This window comes from Dromiciops gliroides, chromosome 4, assembly GCF_019393635.1.
Source record: "Dromiciops gliroides isolate mDroGli1 chromosome 4, mDroGli1.pri, whole genome shotgun sequence".
Taxonomy (NCBI): Eukaryota; Metazoa; Chordata; class Mammalia; order Microbiotheria; family Microbiotheriidae; genus Dromiciops; species Dromiciops gliroides.
Window position 1 is genome coordinate 374186639 of NC_057864.1, and position 22806 is coordinate 374209444.

The 22806-nt window shown below is 36.6% G+C and overlaps 1 protein-coding gene across 1 annotated transcript in view; it reads left to right on the top strand.

The window, feature by feature from the left end:
- The window catches only part of PEX7 (peroxisomal biogenesis factor 7), a 98487-nt gene extending 76168 nt beyond the window's left edge, over positions 1-22319 (top strand). Inside the window, exon 10 of the mRNA XM_044004046.1 lies at positions 21861-22319. Within this exon, the coding sequence (XP_043859981.1) occupies positions 21861-21929 (69 nt within the window). The 3' untranslated portion in view covers positions 21930-22319. The remainder of the gene's footprint in view (positions 1-21860) is intronic.
- Positions 22320-22806: the final 487 nt, after the last annotated feature.

Here is a 22806-nt window from a genome sequence, read left to right on the forward strand (position 1 = left end):
TAGAGCATACACACCATAATTCAAGAAATAATAAAACAAAACTGTCCATTTCTCTTAAAACCAGGAGGCAAAGTGAAAATAGAATACACTGGAAACTTCCTTAAACAAATACAAAAATAAAGATTCCCAGTAATGCTATAGTCAAAATCCAGATCTCCCAGGTCAAAGAAAAAAATGCTGTAAGCAATCCAAAGGAAAGAATTCAAATACCAATGAACCACAATCAAGATCATGCAGAACTCTGAAACCACCACTATTATGGAATGTATTGCTTAGAGTATAGTATTACACAATGTAAAAAGTATAGGATTACAAACAAGAATAACTTACCTAGGAAAACTGAGCATAATCCTACAGGGGGAAAATGGAACTTCATTGAAATAAAGAACTTCCAAGCATTTATGATGAAAAGACCAGACCTGCATAGAAATTTTGAAGTGCCAACACAGTAATCAAGAGGAACATAAAAAGATAAACATGAGGGAGCAATCATAAGGGACTAAACAAGGATAAACTATTCACATTCTCATATGAAGAGATGATACACATGTTCCCTTACACTTCTATCATTATCAAGGATCATAGAGGATGTCCAAATAGAAAACAGCCTGGAAGTAGTTCTGTTTTTATGATTTTAAGAGAAAAATAGAAAAGAAGAGGAAAAGGAATACACTGGGGGCAGGGGGAAAAGAAAGGAAAGATGGGGGAAATTATTGCATGTGATTTGGATGTGCAAATTGAAATCTGTACAAATATGGAGGAAAAGATGGGGTAGAAGGGGCAACACTTGAACTTCTATCTCATCTGAACCGGTCAAGGAGGGAAGAATATACACACTCAGTTGGGCATAGAAATACAAGTCACTCAACAGGGAAATAGTAGGGGAAAGGGAAAGGGAGAAAGAAGGAATTTAGATTAAGGAAGTGACAAGTCTTAGGGGGTTAAAGGAAAAGAAAAACTGGGCCATAAATTTATTATTGGGCTCTAGGAGAAGAAAGAGAAGAGGGGCAACAGAGCAGAAGAAGATTACACCAAACCAAGAGCGGTGGTGCTGAACTCACTTCTCTCCTTGCTTTGGGGAAGAGACAAGAAAAAAAAGAGAAAGAAATATAAGAAAATAGGATATATGGAAATGAATAATAATTTATGAACTTACCAATAAAATGGAAGAGAATAGCAAAATGGATTGGAAAGTGGAATCCAAAGAGTATCTTGTTTACAGGGTATGCACTTGAAACAGAAAGATGCACAGAATTAAAAGAAGGGGCTGGAGCAAATCTATTATGCTACAACTGAAGTTTAAAAGGGGGTGGGTAGCAATAATGATCTCAGATGAAGGAAAAACAAGAATAAACTTAATTAAAAGATAAATAGGCAAACTACATTTTGCTAAAAGATACCATAGACAATTAATATCACTATTAAAACATATGTGCACTTAATGGCATAGCATCTAAATACTTAAAAGTTAAATGAGTTCAAGGGAGAAATAGACAGTAAAACTACAATAGTAGAGGACCTAAATTTACCCCCTCTAAGACCTAGATAAGTCTAACTCAAAACATAAACAAAAAGAAATAAAGGACTGTCGTGAAAAAATTTTAAGTCCGACGGAAGAATGAAAATAACAAAGTTTCCAGGCTGAAGCAAATAGGTTTATTGAGAGAGGGCCAGTCCCTCAACAAAACCGGTCATCCAGGCTTTGGGCCTGAAAGACCCAGAAGAACAAAATACGCGAGTTTATATACCCTTTCAAACATTTTCTAAAATTAGAACATATTCTTGAGAAATAACAGTGGATCAGCATTTTGATATCAATAGGGTGGATCATTGGTAGGCCAGTGGACAGCAGTGTGAACAGTATTGCTGACCACCACCAGACCCTGTGATATTTCCTAATGCAGGTATCACAAGATCAACCACACTATGTCATAGGAAAATTGAGAAATATGGGAAAAGACTTGACCTTCTAACCTTATGCAATCTATATGAATCACAATTTTTTTGTTAATATATTGATTATTATTTTAATCAAATCACTTAAAACTATAGTAAATCTCTTATAACTAAGGGATGGGGAAAATCTCACTCACAGGACTTAGATAGAATTTTAGAAAAATTAGATGTGATAGGCCACAGGTAATCATTGAATAGTATTAGAAGAGAGTATATTGGGAGTAGCTAGGTGGTGTGGTGGATAAAGCACCAGCCTTGTATTCAGGAGGACCTGAGTTCAAATCTGGCCTCAGATACTTGACACTTACTAGCTGTGTGACCCTAGGCAAGTCACTTAACCCTCATTGCCCTGCAAAATAAATTAATTAAAAAATTTTTTTTTAATTAAAAAAAATTTAAAAAGGGAATGTATCTATTTATTTCTCAGCTCTTTATGGCACCTTTATAAAAACTGACCCATGTGTCAATGCACAAAACTTCCCAAGCAGATATTAAAATCATGTTTTATAGACCATAATATTATATACAATTAAGAGCTTCTAAAGAAATGATTATATAATAAAAATTAGAAGTGAAATAGATCATATACCTCTCATAACTATGGGTATTAGATTTATCTTCAATAAAAGAAGAGTTAGAGGCAGTTAAAAATGATAAAATAAATAACTTTATTTAAAGCTGAAAAACTTCAGTACAGACAAATTAATGCACCTAGGTTAAGAAATGAAGTGGTTGATATGGGGAAACAAATTTGCATCAGATTTTTCTGATAAGGGTTTAGTATCCAAGATATTTAAACAATTTGTGTATATGTGTGTATATGTATGTTTATATATGTATGCATATATGTGTATGTATAAATATAGATATACACAATCCTCAACATTCATGCATTTAATTTTTTAACTTCAAACATTCATGTGATTTTATTAGTGACCTAATTTTCATTTTTGCATTGGCAACTATACACATTCCCAGCCATGCTCAGTTGAGAAAAAAAGGAGAAGATACAATGGGTGCAAGTTGGTGAAGTGGCTTGTATCCTACTAAGCACATTGCTTGTCTTATTTACCCTACAACCGTAGAGAGCTCCCTGTACATCATTGCATATTTTCTTTTTTTTCTTTAATATAGTATTTTATAATTTTCTAGTTACTTGTAGAGATAGTTTTTAACATTTGTTTCTGTAAGATTTCTAGTTTCAAATCTTTCTCACTCCTTCCCCTCCCTCCCCCCTTCTCAAGACAGCAAGCAGTCTGATATAGGTTATATATATACAATCACATTAAACATATTTCTGCATTAGTCATGTTGTGAAAGAAGAATCAGAGCAAAAGGGCAAAACCTCAAAAAAGGAGAACATAAAAAGTAGAAATAGTATGGTTCAATCTGCATCTAGATTCCATGGTTCTTTTTTTTTTTGGATTTGGAGAGCATTTTCCATCATGAGTCCTTTGGAACTATTTTGGACCATTGTATTGCTGAGAAGATTCGAGTCTATCACAGTTGATCAACACACAATGTTGTTGATACTGTGTTCAATGTTCTCCTGGTTCTGCTCATCTCACTCAGTATCAGTTCATGTAAGTTCTTCCAGGATTCTCTGAAATCCTTCTGCTCATCATTTCTTCACATTGATTTTATTTTTTAACTTTCTGTTCTAAATTTTCTTCCTCCCTCCCTCCTCAACCCTCCCTATGGAATCAAGTAATTCAATATAAGTCATACATGTGCAATTATGCCAAACATTACTCAAGTTGTGAAAGAAAATAGAATAACTTTAGCAAAAGGAACTAAGAAATAAAATTATACTTCAATCTATATTCAAATACCATTTGTTCTTTCTCTGTTGATGGTTTGCATTTTTCATACATCCTTTTTTTTTTTTTAGTGAGGCAGTTGGGGTTAAGTGACTTGCCCAGGGTCGCACAGCTAGTAAGTGTCAAGTGTCTGAGGCCGAACCTGAACTCAGGTACTCCTGACTCCAGGGCCGGTACTCCATCCACTGTGCACCTAGCTGCCCCTTTCATACATCCTTCTAATAGCATCTTGCTCATCATTTCTTTCACAGTTATTATTGCTAACTGTATTGCCCTTCATCCTATCCCCTCCCCTTGATATTTACTCTTATTTTTTATCTTTCACTCTATCCTTCCTCAAGTATTTTGCTTTTTTCTGCCCTCCCTTCCTTCTCCTCTCCCCACTTTTTCCCCTTCCCCTTCCCCTCCCACTTTCCCATAGGGCAAAACATTTTACTATACCCACTTGAGTGTTTATGTTACTCCCTGTTTGAGCCAATTCTGATGAAAGTAAGGCTTACTCACTCCCCCACTCCTTCCCCATTTTCCTCTCCATTCTATAAGCTTTTTCTTGTTTCTTTTATTTGAGTTACTTTACACCCTTCCACCTCTACCTTTTCCTTTCTTCCAGTGCATTCCTCTTATCCCATAACTTTATTTTGAAGATGTCATCATGGGTCAGCTGGGTGACATAGTGGACAAAGCACCAGCCCTGAACCCAGGAGGCCCTGAGCCCAAATCCAGCCCCAGATATAAGCCAAGCTACCCTGCCTGCCCTACAAAAAACAAGGGTAAATGCCTTATATATATATCATCCCTTCATATTCAATTCATACCTGTGCCCTATAAGTATATTCCTTTCAGCTGCCCTAATACTGAGAAAGTTCTTATGAGTTGGAAGTTTTATCTTCTCATGTAAGAATGTAAACAGTTTACCCTTTTAATGTTCCTCATGCTTTCTTTTTCCTGTTTACCTTTTTATGCTTCTCTAGAGTCTTGTATTTGAAAGTCAAATTTTCTATTTAGTTCAGGTCTTTCCATCACAAAGGCCTGAAAGTCCTCTTTTTCATTGAAGTCCCATTTTTCCCCCTGAAAGATTAGACTTAGTTTTGCTGGGTAAGTAATTTTAGGTTTTAGTCCCAGTTCCTTTGCCCACCAGAATATCATATTCCATGCCCTCTGGTCCTTTAATGTAGAAGCTGATAGATCTTGTGTTATCCTGACTGTGGCTCCACAGTATTTGAATTCCTTCTTTATAGCTGCTTAGAATATTTTCTCCTTGACCTGGGATCTCTGGAATTTGGCTATAATATTCCTGGAAGTTTTCCTTTTGGGATCTCTTTCAGGAGGTGATCAGTGGATTCTTTCAATGTCTATTTTACCTTCTGCTTCTAGAATATCAGGGCAATTTTCCCTGACACTCTCTTGGAGGATGGTATTTAACCTCTTATTTTGGTCATGGTTTTCAGGTAGTCCAATGATTTTCACATTATCTCTCCTGGATCTATTTTCCAGGTCAGCTGTTTTTCCAAGGAGATATTTCATATTGCCCTCTATATTTTATTCATTTGTATTTGCTTTACTGTGTTTGGTTTCTCATAAAGTCACTAGCTTCCATTTGTTCAATCCTAATTCTTAGGCAATTATTTTCTTCAAAGATCTTTTTAATTTCCGTTTCCGTTTGGCTTTTCAAGCTGTTAGCTTTTTTCTCATGACTTTCCTGCATCACTCTCATTTTTCTTTCCATTCTTTCCTCCACCTCTCTAAATCTTCCTTCTATTCTATCCTACTTTCTCTTCAAAGTCCCATTTGAGCAGTTCCAAGGCCTGAGACCAATTCATATATTTTTTTTTTTGAAGCTTTGCATGCAGGAGCTTTAACTTTGTTATTATCTTCTTCTGAGGGTATATTATGGTCTAGCTTGCTCCCAAAGCAGCTTTCAATGGTCTGCTGTTTTTTCTGCTTACTCATCTTGATCCCCTATTTCTTGGCTTTTAACTCCTTCTTAAAGTGTAGCATTGCTTCCAGGACACACTGTTCCCGAGCTACAGGTTGGACCAGGGGGTGATTGGGCTTTTTCTCAGTCTGCCTGGCCTGTGAGTAACCAAGGCCCACTTTCTCTTTGACCTGGAAACAGAAGTCTGACTGAAATCTGATTCTCTATGGTCTGAAGCTTGGTGTACCTCTGTCTCTCCATCACTGAGTGGCTGTCCTTCAACTTTGCTTGCTGGTTCAGAATGTGGGCTCCCGGCCCCAGTTCCAGCAGAGACCACAGCTATTCCCCCCAACCTCTGGACCCCCTTACCAGTCCTCAAGCCGAGCTTCAGAAGAAGCAGCTGAAGATCCTGAGGCTTTGGGTGGAGGCGCTGCCTGCTCGAGGGCGGTCCTGCTCAATGTGCTATGCTTCTCTCTTGGCCCAAACAGGAGGTGATCCCAGTCACCTAATTAAGCTGTCTTTGGCTGGAAAAGAGTCTCACTCTGTTCTTATGTGGGTTATGCTGCTCCAAGAGTGTTTTATCACATTATTTTTGGAGGTATGTGGACAGGTTGTCCAAAGCCAGGAGAGTCACAGCCTTTCTTCTGCCATCTTGCCTCCGCCCCCCCCATCGCATATTTTTATTGTTTGTCTTTAAAATTCAAGTTTTGTGTTACAACTATGCATAATGCATATCCTTTGGGCTCTAAGGCCAAGCACACCAAGTCAATGCTGTGGCTTGGTGAGAAAATAAATGTTAGTTAAATTTCTTCCAGAATGTCTTCAGCTACTGTCAGCCATGAATTTGATATTATTGATTCAATGATTTTGTTATATCCCAGAAAAAGAAGGAAAGTATTTGTAAAAGTGCTCATGAATCCACTCCAGAAAGTGCTAATATAACCTGTCAAGTGTGCAATGAGGAAATTGGAAGAATGGAAAAAGCAGCTACGTTTGTGATGTTGCAATTGAAATTAAGGTAAAATGATGCACAAAGTTCTGAGCACATTCAATTTATTGGTAAGACTAGCAATTAGCAATAAAAGGGGTCTCTCAACTCCTCAGTAAGTTAAAAGACCATGAGATGGGGCTTTCATAAAGTTTTGAGAAGTACAAGACAACAAATAACAGGAAACATAAAACAATATGATTGGTTACAAAGTCTGAAGTACTATAGATGATGGAAAACAATATGATTGGAAAGAAGTAAGGAATGCAGGACAAGCAACAACCCCTCCTTCTGTCTTGTTGCTATGGAAAGTTCATTGGTGGTGTCCACCTGCATGATTAGTTAAAGTCATAGAGATACTTTCTTGAAGAACCGCAGCATTGAAGAGATAAACTTTCTGGCACCCACCTATATTTTTCTTTTTTTTTTTTTTTTTGGTGAGGCAGTTGGGGTTAAGTGACTTGCCCAGGGTCACACAGCTAGTAAGTGTCAAGTGTCTGAGGCCGGATTTGAACTCAGGTACTCCTGACTCCAGGGCTGGTGCTGTATCCACTGCACCACCTAGCTGCCCCCACCTGTATTTTTCAAGGCTTGTTAGAGAGAGAGCAGATTTCCCTTAATTATACATGGATACTAAGATGTGTAGAGACAATATATTTCTTTGAATTAAGGTGATTTAGGGATGACTGATTAGAGAGGAAAGATGAACTTCTGAACTTAACTCAGAGACAAACATGACAGGAAATTTTACAGCATATTAGGGGTGATAAAGAATAGAATCAATTACAAAATGGAATCAGAATCAGTTTGATTTTTCTCAGTGAGTAAATGAGGTGGTGGCATGTGCTTTTCATTGGGACATAGTTATCCACAGAGCTGAAAGGAAATTAGTGATGACAGATCACCCCTTTCCCTTTTTTACTTCAGGGATCTTCTGACCTAACAGCCCCTATCCCTCCCAACCTGTCTGGTGTTGTGTCTCTTTTCCTCTGCATTTTATAAGTTATTTCATGATTATTTTATTAGGAAAAGTGCACATTATCAGAATTCATCTTTTGTTATAAAGAATTATATGCAGTAAAGTGTATTTTCAGCAATTTCCAGCAAAAGGTTACAATTTTGGGTGGTTGCAGGAACCTAACCTCCTATTTCCTATAGGTTCATTGTATCACCGCTGACATTTTTTACTTTTGCACCATTTTCCAGGAATGTTTCCACTGCAAAGTGATAACAGATACTGATAGGTATATAAATGCAGATAGGTATATATTGTCACATAGATATAAACATATCTATATGTCTTTGTCCATATAGATATAAAAATATATTACTAATAACTATTGCCAAATAGATACATGGTCAAAGGATATGAATATGCAGTTGTCAAAAGAATTGCAAAGTATTTGTAACCATCTAAAAGAATGCTATAATTCGTTAATAAGAGACATGCAAATTAAAAACAACCTTGTGGTTTCACCTTACACCCTGCAAATTGGCAAAAATCTAGATGTTGGAGAGATTATGAAATGATAGGCACACACACATTCTTTTTTTTTTTTTTTTTGCAGGGCAATGGGGGTTAAGTGACTTGCCTAGGGTCACACAGCTAGTAAGTGTCAAGTGTCTGAGGCCAGATATGAACTCAGGTACTTCTGAATCCAGGGCTTGTGCTTTATCCACTGTACCACCTAGCTGCCCCCCCCCAACACACACATTCTTAGTGAAACTGAACTGATACAGCCATTTTGGAAAGCAATTTGGAGTTATGCAAATAAAGTGACTAAAATGTATATATCCTTTGAACCAATAATTGAATTAAAGCTAATAACAGTGTTATAATATGCAGGATTTGGGGAATATAGCTGAAACAATCCTTAGATAAAATGTACATATCTAAATACTTGCATCAACAAAAGAAGGAGCAGATCAATAAATTACGAATGGAACTTTAAAAACAAAACCCAGAAAACCAACAAATGAAAAGCTGCCAATTAAACACCAAAATAGAAATTCTGAAAATCAAAGTAAAATTGAAAGTAACAACAAAACAGAAACATCACCATTGAATTAATAAAGCTATGTGGGGTTTTTTTAAAGCTGAAAAAATACAGAGGCCATTAAATAACTTGGTTTAAAATGAAGAAAGAAGAAAACCAAGTTACCAGTATCAAAAATACAAATGGTGAATTCACAAAGAAATAAAAGAAATTATTGTGAACTATTTTACCTCGTAATATACCAATAAAACTGACAATCTAAATAAAATTGATAAATGTTTACAAAAATATTAAATTTTCAGCTTATTTGAACAAGAAAGAGGATTTTGCCTAATCTTAGAAAAAGACAATGAGCAAGCCATAAGTGAACTTCCAAAGATTAAAACCCTAGGACCATTTGGATTTACTTGTGAAAAGATGGAGTCCTGCCAAATTCATTCTATGGTACAGATATGGACTTGACACCAAAACTGGAAGAGTGAGAATAGAGAAAGAAAACTTTTTCTTTTATTTTATGGTTTTCAATATCCCTTCTAAGTACTGATAAAAATATTTAATAAAATATTATCAAGAAGATTACAGCAACAAATTTCACTTATATACTATGACTAGGCTGGATTTTAACCAGGAATGCAGTGTTGATTTACTATTCAGAAAACTACAAATTTAATTGACCATATTAATAGCAAGAATAACAGGTCATATGATTATATCAATAAAAACAGAAACAACTTATGACAAAACCCAACTTTTATTCCTTAAAAAAATTAGAAAACAGAAATAAATGAATTTTTCCTTACTATGATAAGTGATGTCTAAAACCAAGAGCAAGCATCATCTGTAAAAAAAAAAATAGAGGACTTTATAATAAGATCAGGGGTAAAGCAACAATGTCCATTATCACCATTATCATTCACTTTTGTACTAGAAATTCTAGCTATAACAATAAGGGAAGAAAAAGAAATAGAAGGAATAACAATAGACCAAAAAAGAAACAAAAGTATTACTTTTTTTTTGCAGTTCTGTGGGGGTTAGGTGACTTGCCCAGGGTCACACAGCTAGTAAGTGTCGAGTGTCTGAGGCCGGATTTGAACTCAGGTACTCCTGAATCCAGGGCTGGTGCTTTATCCACTGCACCACCTAGCTGCCCCCAAAATTGCTGCTTTTCACAGATGTTTTGGCTTACTTACAGTCAAGTAAAAAACTAATTGAAACACAATTTCAGTACAGTTTCAGGATATAAAATAAACCCACAAAAATCAGCATTTCTATATATTACTAACAAAATCCTGCAGGAAGAGATAGAAAGAAATTCCATTTAAAATAACCATAGAAAATATGAAATACTTGTAATCTATCTGCCAACACACACAGAAACTGTATGAGCACAACTTTAAAACACTCTATACATGATAAAAACAGGTCTAAGTAATTGGAGAAATATTATTAATGGGTAGGCCAATCTAATATAATAAAAATGACAATGCTACCTAAGTTAATTTACTTACTCATTGCCATGCCAATCAAACTACAAAGGATCACTTTATTAAAAAAAATTTAAAAATAATAACAAAATTTATATCAAGGAACAAAAAATAACGATTCTCAAAGGAAATAATAAAAAAAGAGTGGAGAGGGAGGGGGCCTAGTAGTATCCAATCTCAAAATAAACTGCAAAGCATTAATCATCAAAACATTGGTACTGGTTAAGAAATACAGACACATCATTCTTTAGCATATAAAGGGATGACTTAAGCATCTGCCTAATATCTACCCTGTTACCATTTTCTCCTTTTCATAGGCCAAAAAGATACCTTTCTAGCTCTCAATCTTTTTATTCTTGTGACTTACTTTTGAAATTTATCTTTGGTGATAATTTGTCTATGTACATAGCATAACCATTAGGAGATGAGTGGGCGATTGATTGTTGCCTCATTTTTGGCCACATTTTGTGGCAGGAAAATGATATTTTAAGTGAACATACTTTGAAATAAGGTGTTCTTAACTCTTCACCAGAGTTGTAAACAGTATCACCAAGACGTCAATGAAATACTCGCTATCTTGGCATATGCCATTAAGAGTCAAGAATTTTGTATTAAAAATTTTAAAGTATACCTTGAGGGAATGAAGTGTAATATAATTTGAAGCTAAAGTATAATAGCCTTATTAGGAAGAGCATTATAGCTGATAGTCTTGTGAACTGTATGTTTTCATATGTAGATATAATATATCTCATAGGTTTCCAATGATCTGCTTCCTCTGTAATTTGTAGCCCTAAAGACTTAAAAAAAATTAAAGTCCATTTAAAAAAAGGGAAAAAACAAACAAAAGAAATACAGACATTGATTTGTGGAAAAGATTAGGACATAATATGCAAAGTAATAATGCTAGCAGCCTAGTATTTGACTCTTTCCTCTGGAACTAGCCCTGTGAAGTTTCTGTGTATTTACTTTTCCATCTAGCACCTACCTTACAGGGTTGTTTTGAGGATCAAATGAGATCATTGTAAAGCACTGAGCATATTGCCTGGCACATAGTAGGCGTTTAATAGAAACTTGTTCCTTTTCCTTTCCCCTTTGTTTTATCTAGTGATATATGAAGGAAAATCTGACCGCCATACATATTATAAGTGGAAGTCCAGATTAACAGTGTCTTATTGAACCTTTAAGTGTTACATAAATTTGAGTCTATGTTGGCAATATTCTTTAAGAAACTAAGCCTGATTGATAGGTATACTACCTCAATAGAGGTACAGTGTGAGACATCCATTTTTAGACTTGGCTAATATGTTTTGTTTTGCTTACCTGAGACTTATTTATTCTATTAGGGGTGGAGATGGGGGTTTGTAGTTACTGGGAAATGATAGTGATGTTAAAAAAGACTATCAAAAACACATTCTAATGAAAGGGAACCATAGTATCCTTTAGGCAGAACCATAACAAGGACTGTTTAAAAAAATATGATTAACTCATTTAAAGACTCAATTAAGCATATAAGCCATGGATTATGAAAAATCAACCCCCTGTGTCTTTTCTCCCCTAAAATATTTTTTCATTCTAACACATTTAAAGATCTTTATAAATTTCAGAATTACATCTGAGAAATAAAGTATATGCTACCATCAAAGACTAGGATTTTATCTCGGCTTTGTAACACTAAATGCTGTATTCATGTAGTGGATGCTCCATAACTACTACATGTCTGACTTTGTAACTATAGCTGCTCAACTACAAAAGTGGAAGTCTGAATTGTCTTCTCAAAGCCTTTCTTAAATTAGATTCCTACTTATCAGGAGGCATTGCCTACTGGGGCATGTTTTGCTTGTTTGTTTGGGGGTTTTTTTTAGGTTCACATTTTCCTTTTTACTTTCTTGAGAGCTAAAAGCTTAAAAAGTCTTCATTCAAAAAAATATAAGATGTATAAAGAATGTTTCCATTTAAGAATATGCAAAACCATGTCATTATAAAAGCACAGTGATGACTGGCAAAGCAGTTTATAGCACAGATTGCATGAATGCCATGAAATACCATCAGCATATAACAAATGAATCATAAAGAGAATGTCAGAAGTCTCAAGTAGAACTGTGGGATTCATGTTTTTACAACAAATGTTAGAAATTAAAAGAAAAGCAAATGCTATTTCAGATATTGTTGAGGTTTTATGTAAATGTTTGCACACAAGTTTATTTTTCTTGCAAAAACATGACAATTCTGAATTCAAAAGATTCTCAGTGGCAGATTGAAATAATATTTTTACTTACCAGTGCAACAAATGAGAAAATGCAATGAACTGCATTTTGAAAATGCAGTGACTTGACAGTGGCTTTGATATAATCATAGATGCCCTTCAGTTGAATTTTTTTATTATTAGAGAAAAGCATATTTACTTTTGCTAGGTAGCTCTTTCAAATTGAGGTAAGCTGTTCATGGAAGATATGGTATAGTTCTATAGAGAACCGGCTTCAGAGCCAATTGAACTTGGGTTTAAGTCTTGCCCTTGATATATGCTAGCTGGGTGACCCCTGGGCATGTTAATAAGCTTCCCAGCACTCTAGACAACTCTCTTAAGACTGCATTGGGAAGGGGAATTTTTTCACCTGGAAATTTCCAATCAGTGAAATCACGGGTTTAGTCCCTATCCCTATCATTATCTATATCTCTGTCTAGTCTCTTTTAGAAACAAAGTTCCTGTATGCCAATGCAATAGGTCCTGAACTTGGAAGTTTTGATTTGGGAACCCAGGAGCAATTTCATGAATGGATCCTTGTGATAGCTCCAAAGTGGGGAAATTGACTGTAACAGATGGTGGCTTTCATGCACTTTACTCCCAGTTCCAAAAGCATCAATTCTCCTAATGTCCAGTAGCTGGTGAAAAAAACAAGCTCCCTGGTTGTCTGTGGCAGCCTGTGGTCATCATCAACCCCTGCCACATTTCTGGTTCATGCTGTTAAATAGGAATGAATAAAACTACTGCATTTGTGCTGTTTGGTCATTTTAGTTTTAGTAAATTCCAGTTGGTATTTTAAAATAATACAGTATGGTGAGCTAGAAAGTGATTGAATGAATTATTAAATACTTACTTGGTGCCCAGAGGTGTGCTAAGTCCTGGGTATACAAAAACAACCCCTCTTCTCAAGGAGTTTACACTCTACTAAGGAAAAACAACATATGAAGAGGAGCTGGACTTCGAAAGGAGGGAGGAAATGGCTGGGAAGTGGCTGGTTATAGGCAAGATAAGGTAAAAACTCATCTGTCAGAGCCTCGGGCCCCAGCAACAGAGTCTGAACTCCAGAAAAGGGAGGAGGAAGAGGACTAGAGTGCAGACATTAGAAATCTCGGGATCTTCTGGGAAGCAGTGCTATGGCCTGTTTCTGGGCATAGAGCCCCAAACTTCTATTCTTGTTTTGTCATCTATATATCATGGATTCAGGCTTCATTTTGATATTGAAATTTCTCTGTTTAAGCTTATTCAGTTGGTACTGAACTTTAGATATATCAAACTTTAGACATATCAAATGTCTCTAGATTTTCCCCCCTAAAACTTCTACAAAAAATATTACTAGCTCTATGACCTTTCAGAAGAAAAAAACCCCTCTGGCCTTGGTTCCCTAACCCTGCTGTATGAAAAACACTTATACATGCTTATATTCTTTTATTTCCTGAAAGTACTTCAAGAAATGTACCTCTGAGGGCCCTTAGACCCACTGACACATTTCCATTGTCACTCTAGCCACAGTTGTATGGTAGGCATCTCAAGTACCCCCAAACTCTTCCCTCCTTTAAACTTTTTTGTTACAGCCCAGAGTATGACCATCTTTCTGGTCACCCAGGCTCACAGCCTCACTGCCATCCTCAACCCCTCACTCTCACCACACTTATCTAAATCCACTGCTATTTCTTCTTGTTGCTATCTTTACAATGTTCCCTTCTCTCTACTCACATTTGCCACCACCCTAGTGCAGGCCATCATTGGCTCTCACCTGGACTATTGTATTAGCCTCTTAATTGGTTACCCTGTCTCTCCTCTCCAGCCTCCACTCAACTGCCAAAGCAGTTCCCTAAATGTGGCTTTGACTATGTCATTTCCCCTCTTCCTATTCTCCTATGTAGTGAATTCCAGTGGTTCTCTATTACCACCAGGCTCAAATATAAAGGCCTCTGGCATTTTTTAATTAAAAAAATATTTTTTTTTTTGGTGAGGCAATTGGGGTTAAGTGACTTGCCTAGGGTCACACAGCCAGCAAGTGCCAAGTGTCCAAGGCCGGATTTGAACTCAGGTCCTCCTGACTCCAGGGCCAGTGCTCTATCCACTGCTCCATCTAGCTGCCCCAAAACTTCATTCTGTTTTGTTTTGTTTGTTTTTGTGGGGGCAATGAGGGTTAAGTGACTTGCCGAGGGTCACACAGCTAGTTAAGTGTGAAGTGTCTGAGTCTGGATTTGAACTCAGGTCTTCCTGAATCCAGGGCCAGTGCTTTATCCAGTGTGCTACCTAACTGCCCCTGGCCTTTGGCATTTAAAGCTCCTTATAACTTGGTCCCTCCCTACCATTCCATGTTTCCAACGGGGGACATACCAATCATGTTTCACCCCCATTTTTTCCATTCTGGACCACAGAGCATTGCTGACTTTCACTAGAACTTAAATGTCATCTAAATTCAACAAGATCCTCATTCCCACTTAGCAATTCTTTTATCCATCTTTTGTTGATTCCCTAATGTGCTCTCCACATTGGATATTCTAAACTATCTCCATTTCCCTAAGGATATTTTCCCCCTTCCTCACCTGTGCCATCTTGTCATCCCATCACAACCACCTTTTTTGTAGTTAATTTTGACGCCTGTTCTACTGAAAACATGGCATCCATCAGGGTATGAGCATTCCACATATGGTCTAAAGAGATAAAGAAGATGGAGCTATCCTCTTTGTGGTGGCAAAGAATTGGAAATCAAGGGAATGCCCATTAATTAGGGAATGGCTGAACAAGTTGTGGTATATGAATGTAATGGAATACTATTGTGCTATAAGAAACAGTGAGCAGGAGGAGTTCAGAGAAACCTGGAAGGACTTACATGAACTGATTCTGAGTGAGATGAACAGAACCAGGAGAACATTGTACACAGTAACTGCAACATTGTGTGATGATCAACTATGATAGACTTGGCTCTTCTCAGCAGTGCAATGATCCAAAACAATTTCAAAGAACTCATGATAGAACATGTTCTCAACATCCAGAAAAAAGAACTGTGGATTCTAAATGCAGATTGAACCATACTGTTTCTACATTTTGGCTGTTTTTTTTTTCTTTTTTGAGGTTTTTCCTTCTTTCATAATATGACTAATGCAGAAATATGTTTAATGTGATTTTGTGTGTGTGTGTGTGTATATATATATATATATATATATATATATATATAACCTATATCAGATTGCTTTCTGTCTTGGGGAGGGAAGGAGAAAAATTTGGAACTAAAAATCCTATGAAAACAAATGTTGAAAACTATCTTTACATGTAACTGGAAAATAATAAAATACTTTTATGATTAAAAATAAAAGAAGAGGGCAGCTAAGTGGCTCAGTGGATAAAGCACAGGCCCTGGATTCAGGAGGACCTGAGTTCAAATCTGGCCTCAGACACTTGACACTTATTAGCTAGCTGTGTGACCCTGGGAAAGTCACTTAGCCTTCATTGCCCCCACAAAAAAAGAAAAGAAAAGAAAAGAAGATGGAGCTATCACCTCCCTATTTTTATACAGAATGGTGCTCATAGCATTCCAATTTTTGCTATATAAATAGCAAATGGTATAGTGAAAGACTATCACCTGCCCATTTTTGCACACAAGGCTTTTCTCATAGTATCCATATTGATTTCTTGGCTGCTATCTGAAAGTACTTTGTAAACTCTAAAAGTTATAAGGCAAATGACTTATTGGTATTTATATCATATCTCCCTAACTAGATTATAAAGGCCTTAAAGGTGAGGATTTCATTTTATTCATTACACTCTCCTAAAACAACTCTTGGGGATGCTTTGTATACGAAAACATTCATAAACATTTATTGGTCTTCAAAGTTGCCTCTATAGTCACAAAATTAGAATAAACATAATGAACTATATTGTCCTAATATCATAAGTTTAGAACTGGGGGGGGCAAAAAACCAAAACAAACCTTAGAGATCAGCTAGTCTATTTAAGAAGATCCTGAAGGAAATACCCCAGGGCCCACCCAAGAGCCTTGGGACTAGCAATGCTTCTAGGCCAATGCCCTCAGTAAATACTGTGGAAAACAAGCCTTGTGGAAATGCAGCCACTGCTGCATGGCACCAAACAACCCAGACATGAAAGTTCTTGCCACCAGAGGCCTTAGCACTGTCAGATGGTTCAACATTGGAAACTGATATTATTTTGTCTTTGGAAATGACATTAAAGAAAAGTAATTAATATCTGCTTTTGCTGCTATACCCTTAGGATCATGGGACTTTCATTTCTGAATTGTAGCAGAAACCTTACATATGTGTTGTCTCCTTCCTGTAAGCACTAAAATTAGCCTCGGGCCGCCCCTCCCCCAGTGCAACATATCTCCTGAAACTGTGGAGGCCTCAGGAGCCCAAGCCTGCTCAGTGGGGATACACACGTAAGCCTCACACAAACGCCAGCTTCCTTCGCCCAGCCTCAGCTCCAGGTGTGGATGGCATGAAGGCTTAGTGCCTCTGCCATTCTTGGACACCTGCCCTGAAAGCGGCCAGCAAATTAGCTTGGTGTGGGTGCGGTACAGCCTGAGGGTCCGATGAGAAGATGGGTTTATATTCAGGAGCAGAGGTAGTGAAAGGGGGGGGGCTTTTGGAACATAGGGAAGATGCAAGGGGGGGTCGCTGCAGTGAAGCAGGGGCTTGCTACAGAAAGAGAAGTTAGAAGAGCAAGAGGCTATGGAGAAAGGAGATGTAGGGGGATGCTAAGAAAGTTATAGGTGCAGCTGACAGTGAAAGGGGTGGCTGATGGTGAGGAGGAGATGAGAAAGCACAAGTGGCAAGCAGGGAGAGGGGGGGCAGTGGCAGCAGCAGCCAGCCAGCCAGACCCACACAGTGGGTGGAGATTTCAGGCAGCAGGAGAGAAAGTTAAAAGAGAGAGTGAGTCCGCTTTGGCCAAGGTTTCAGGTCGTATACTTTTCATTTCTTTACCCTTATCTCTTACTTTTATTCTCATAAATAAACCCTGGCATTTAGTTCAATTGTAAGAGGCTTCCTAATCTTTTGCTTATGAATTTGGGAGAAGCAGTGGGGGAATTTATAAACGACCCATGTTAAATTAAAAACAGTCAGATAGCCAGCCAAGAGTTCACAGATTAGGTCCCCAGTTTAAATATTTTTACACTGAATGGTGACCGCAGCAGGACTTATGGCCCAGTTATAATTTTTCAGATTAGCAGTTATAGTTAATATTTTTTACATTCCATAAGAATGTGAGCTTCTTGAGAGCACGGACTGGTTTTTTTTTGTTGTTGTTGTTGTTGTTGTTTGTTTGTTTTTTTGTTTTTTGGGTATCTCCAGCCCTTAGCATAGTGCTTTGCCCATTTTGTTGTTGTTGAGTCATTTTTCAGTCATGTCTCTTTGTGACCCCATTTGGGGTTTCCTCGGCAAAGATACTGGAATGGTTTGCCATTTCCTTCTCCAGCTCATTTTACAGACAAGGAACTGAGGCAAAGAGGGTTGAGTGGCTTGCCCAGGGTCACACAGCTAGTACATGTAATACATTCTTCATAGCTTCTCAGACTCTTAAGAGCCTTTTTGACTCTTATGGCATTATGACTCAATATGACTCAATATGACTCAATGTTTGGTCTTGAAATGTTAGAAAATAGAGAAGCACAATATGCCTTAAATAAGAGAAATTACAACCAGCAATTCAGCAGTCTCTATAACCTTGTGAATGTTTGTCAATATTATGTAAATCCAAATGATTCATCCAGTCAGAAGCCAATCATTCCATTTACACCAAAGTGTTCGATTAACCAGGCAAGATTGAATAAGGCCCCAGGAGAATCCATATATTACTATCAGAACTATTTAGAACTTAATGAATATTTGATTTATTTTCAATTAGATAACAGATTAAAGGAATCTTATTTGAATTGTAGGTCCCATTCCTTGCTAAACAATTTACTCAAATTAATTTAAAAAGCGTACTTCCTCCAGTGTTGGTATTAAGTATGGTTGGCCATATATTTTAGTTTTTTCTTTTTTTCTTTTTTAGTGAGGCAATTGGGGTTAAGTGACTTGCCCAGGGTCACACAGCTAGTAAGTGTGTGTTAAGTGTCTGAGGCCGGATTTGAACTCAGGTACTCCTGACTCCAGGGCCGGTGCTCTATCCACTGCGCCACCTAGCTGCCCCTGTTTCTGTATCTTTTATTATAAATAGAGCCTGACCTGGCCCTCCCCAAAATAGGAAAATAAACTTCCCTCCCTTCTTTATAGAACTCAAGGAACTATGGCCATAGAATTTTTTTTGGGGGGGGGGGTGTGAGGCAATTGGGGTTAAGTGACTTGCGCAGAGTCACACAGCTAGTAAGTGTGTGTTAAGTGTCTGAGTTCGGATTTGAACTCAGGTCCTCCTGAATCCAGGGCCGATGCCTTATCCACTGCGCCACCTAGCTGCCCGGCCATAGAATTTTGCATATCTTGTTAGACTCAGTTCTGTGTGGTTAATTTTGTTGAACTGCTTTTCCCCCTGTCTTTCAAATAAATTAGTTGGTTTTTTTTTATAGGTTTTGAGATATGGTTCACTGAAGTCATTCAAAGCCCTTACAGAGATCCATATAATAAATTACTACTTACTATCACTTGCAAGAAAAACATGGTTGCTGCAAATAGCTATTTATACTTTTTTCAGAAAGCAACTTTGTAATCCAGTATTCTTCCCTTTTCACCTTAGATGCCAGAAAACCTAGAATGATATTTATTGTTCAGCTGCTATAATCTGTTCAGTTCAGGCACTGACATCAGGCATTCTCTCAGACTTGGGATCAAGACTGGGAACAATTTGGGGGCAGCTAGGTGGCCTCAGACACTTGACACTTACTAGCTATGTGACCCTGGGCAAGTCACTTAACCCTCATTGCCCTGCGCAAAAAAAAAAAAGAAAAAAAAAGTGGGAACAATTAATGTAGGAAAAAACTGGTTTGTTTAGAGAGAGGTCATTCTTTTTCATTTCTTCATCCAAGTCACTTAAGCTCCTTTCTTCCCTTCCTCCCTTCTAAAGCCTTTAGCCAAAGCTAGATGTGACCCAGCTAAGAGATTTTTGGTTCAGTTTGATTACAGGTAGTTTCTTTTTTCTCATGAGAAAGTTGTAGGACCATTCAAAAAAATTGTACTGAAACCCTGCTAAATTTTGTTGGTTATTTGCATTTGCTTTGAATGGTCCACTCATAGTAATATGTTACAAGGGATTTATTTATGGATGTTAACAGATTTACCTAATTATTGAATTTTTGTATATAATTAGCTGGCAGATGGACTATTGAATTCATTCATTCAGCAAACAAAAATTCATTTTGTACAAGGCACTGAAATGGGAATCAGAGACTTGAATTTCTGAGTAATCTTGGATAGATAGTTTATATACTATCCCTCAGTTTCTCATCTCCTTAGTAATATAACAATAATTAATGTCACACTTATAGGGAAAGGACAAGAAAAATGAACATAAAACACAGGGATAAGTAGTTGTGATTTCTGTGGCTTGTGGTTAGTAAAATAGGTTATGCTAAGTTCTCTAAATGGCAGGTGCCAATTTGTCTTTTTCAAAAGACCTTTCCCCACCTTTTTTTTTTTTTTAAAGAATAAAGGCAACTAGTCAGGGACTCAAGAGATCTGAGTCTTGCCTCTGAGTCTGTTTTATATTTTATTGAAATTTAACTCACCTGGGCCTTAATTTCCTTTATTAAAATAAGAATATTGACATGGATGATATCCGAGGTTTAGATTTTATAATTGGCAGAAGCTACTAGTTTAATATCACATTCCTCCCAACTTAATGTATTTTGATTAAATTAAATGAGGTTTTTATTTCTGAAGTTGTAAGAGGGAAATGATAGGATTTGTCACAGCTGGGAGATCTCCCATGTAACTTTCAATTTTTATGATACTACTTTTTTTAAAAAATTATTTAAAAAATTGTATTTATTTTAATTATTTTTCCAATTATATGTAAAGAATTTTTTTTTGAGTTCCATATTTTTCTCCCACCCTCCCTTCCCTCCACCCTCTCAAGAACAGCAAGCAATTTGATGTACTTTATACATTACAATTATGTTAAACATATTTCCACATTAGTCATGTTGTAAGAGAAGAATCAGAGCAAAAGGGAAAAAAAACAAGAAAGAATAAACAAGAACAATAACAAAAAAGCAGCAACAAAAGTGAAAATAGTATGCTTCAGTCTGCATTCAGACTCCATGGTTCTTTTTCTGAATGTGGAGAGCATTTTCTATCATGAGTCTTTTGGCATTGTCTTGGATCATTGTGTTGCTTAGAAAAGCTAAGTCCATCACAGTTGATCATCACACAATGTTGTAGATACTGTGTACAAAGTTCTCTTGATTCTGCTCGTCTACACTCGCTGAGTGCAGCATCAATACCTGTAAGTATGACACTATTTCTTGTTGAAGATAAAATACTCCAGAAACAGTACAGTGCATATGTTTTGCATATAGTAAAATATGATATAATATGTTGTAACATTTAATTTAATATAAAAATAATACCTATAATATATAACTCACATATATTTTATGTAACACATTAAACATGGTGACAACATTAACTAAACATCATAAGCTTTGGACTGTGAGTACAATAAGATATATTAGAAGAGAGAGGAGATAAAGTTTTTATTTTGTAGAGTGAGCATAAAGCACAGATGACTGTAGTTTTAAGTACACATAATATGAGGCATTAGAAGAAGATGCATTGGTTCAAAGATGGTGTTAGGAAAATGAAGGTTATCCTAACTACAATACAGAATGTATATTTTCCATCAAAGCCGTAGGACCAAAAAATGCAGAAGCAAATTCTAAAGGTATTTATTTGGCTTTGTGAATAGATAACAGAAAGGTAAACAATGAAAGCCATCTGGCTTTCATAGCATTTCTGCCCAACCAACTGTATAGGAAACAAGGCATGTTTTGTTCCTTTATATGCCATGTCTTAGATTAGACACATAGAAACAGGAAAACTAGGCTTTGCCACAATTGAGATGAAGTTAAATCATTAAGTTAGCCACTGAACTACACTTTCTTGGCAATCTGGGTAAGCACCTGGTCATGGATCATTTCTTTATTAGGGCTTCTTGTTTGTCCTTGTATCCCTCGCACCTAACCTAGTGCTTGACACATAGGAGCTGCTTTAGAAATGCTGCATTATGAGTCAATTGTTTGAACTCTAATAGATTAGAGCTGTTTGGTAGAACTTGTATACATCTGTGTAGACAATTGCATTTTGTGTATCTGAAATTTATGTGGGGAGGGGAAAACTTGTTTTTAATTTAAAATATCTTTGTTCTTTATATTCAAAGGTAATGCTGTTGACAAAATAGGTACCAGAAATGGTCTCTGTTTTGCCACCATTCCAAAATATCTAAATAAATGTATCTACATAAACGTTTCTGCTAACTTAAACTTTTGTGTTTTCTAGGTAGCTGACTGTGCTTGGGATGAAACTGTGAAGATCTATAATCCGACTTGTCTTATGATCCCACCTTAGGAAGTACTCTCCTGCTAAAACACAGAAGGCTAAGAACCTGTCCAACGCACAATAAATTAACTGTTGACAACATTTGGACATAATTCTTTATATTGTTAGGATTTTAAACTTTCTTAGTGATCAGGAATTAATTCAGGATAGCATATAGAAATTTTGGTTAGTTATTTGATCCCATTGTGCATATGAAATTTCCCACATTTATGAATTTGGTTTGTTTCCTACATGAATTATGGCATTTCTTACAATCTATGCTAAGATCTAATCACTGTAAAATAAAAGGAATCATTTGGTCAAATTGAAAGTGACACATTTTATTTTTGTGTCATATTTTTCATGTAAAATGACTAAGGCTATTGATACTAAATATCCCAATAAATGGCTTAACTATTATTATGATGACAAAAAGGATTGTTTTTCTTATAAAAATTAAATGCTATATCTATGTATATGTGTATGTATGTATGTAGTAACATGAAAGTTCACTGTAAGTTAAGCCCAAAAGAACAGTGAGATATTCTGAAAACATGAAATGTAAGCAATCCTTACCTACTCAATTCAACACACATTCATTAAGCCCCTACCACTATGATAAGGCTCAGAGAGACAAATGTGAAAAAGAAAAAGGTTCTTGTTCTCAAGAAGTTTGCAGTATAGTGAGACATACACACGTATAATACAAGTTACAATGAGACTTCATTCCTCAGAGTAACCATTCCAAAGCTCTAATTTCTTTGAGAGCCTTCTGAATCCAGGGCCGGTGCTTTATCTACTGCATCACCTAGCTGCACCAGCCCCGCCCCCCCATTTGCTTGATTTTTAGTAGAATTCCCTTCTTTGACTTTTTCTTTTCCCCTTCCTAATTATTTTTTCCATGTTG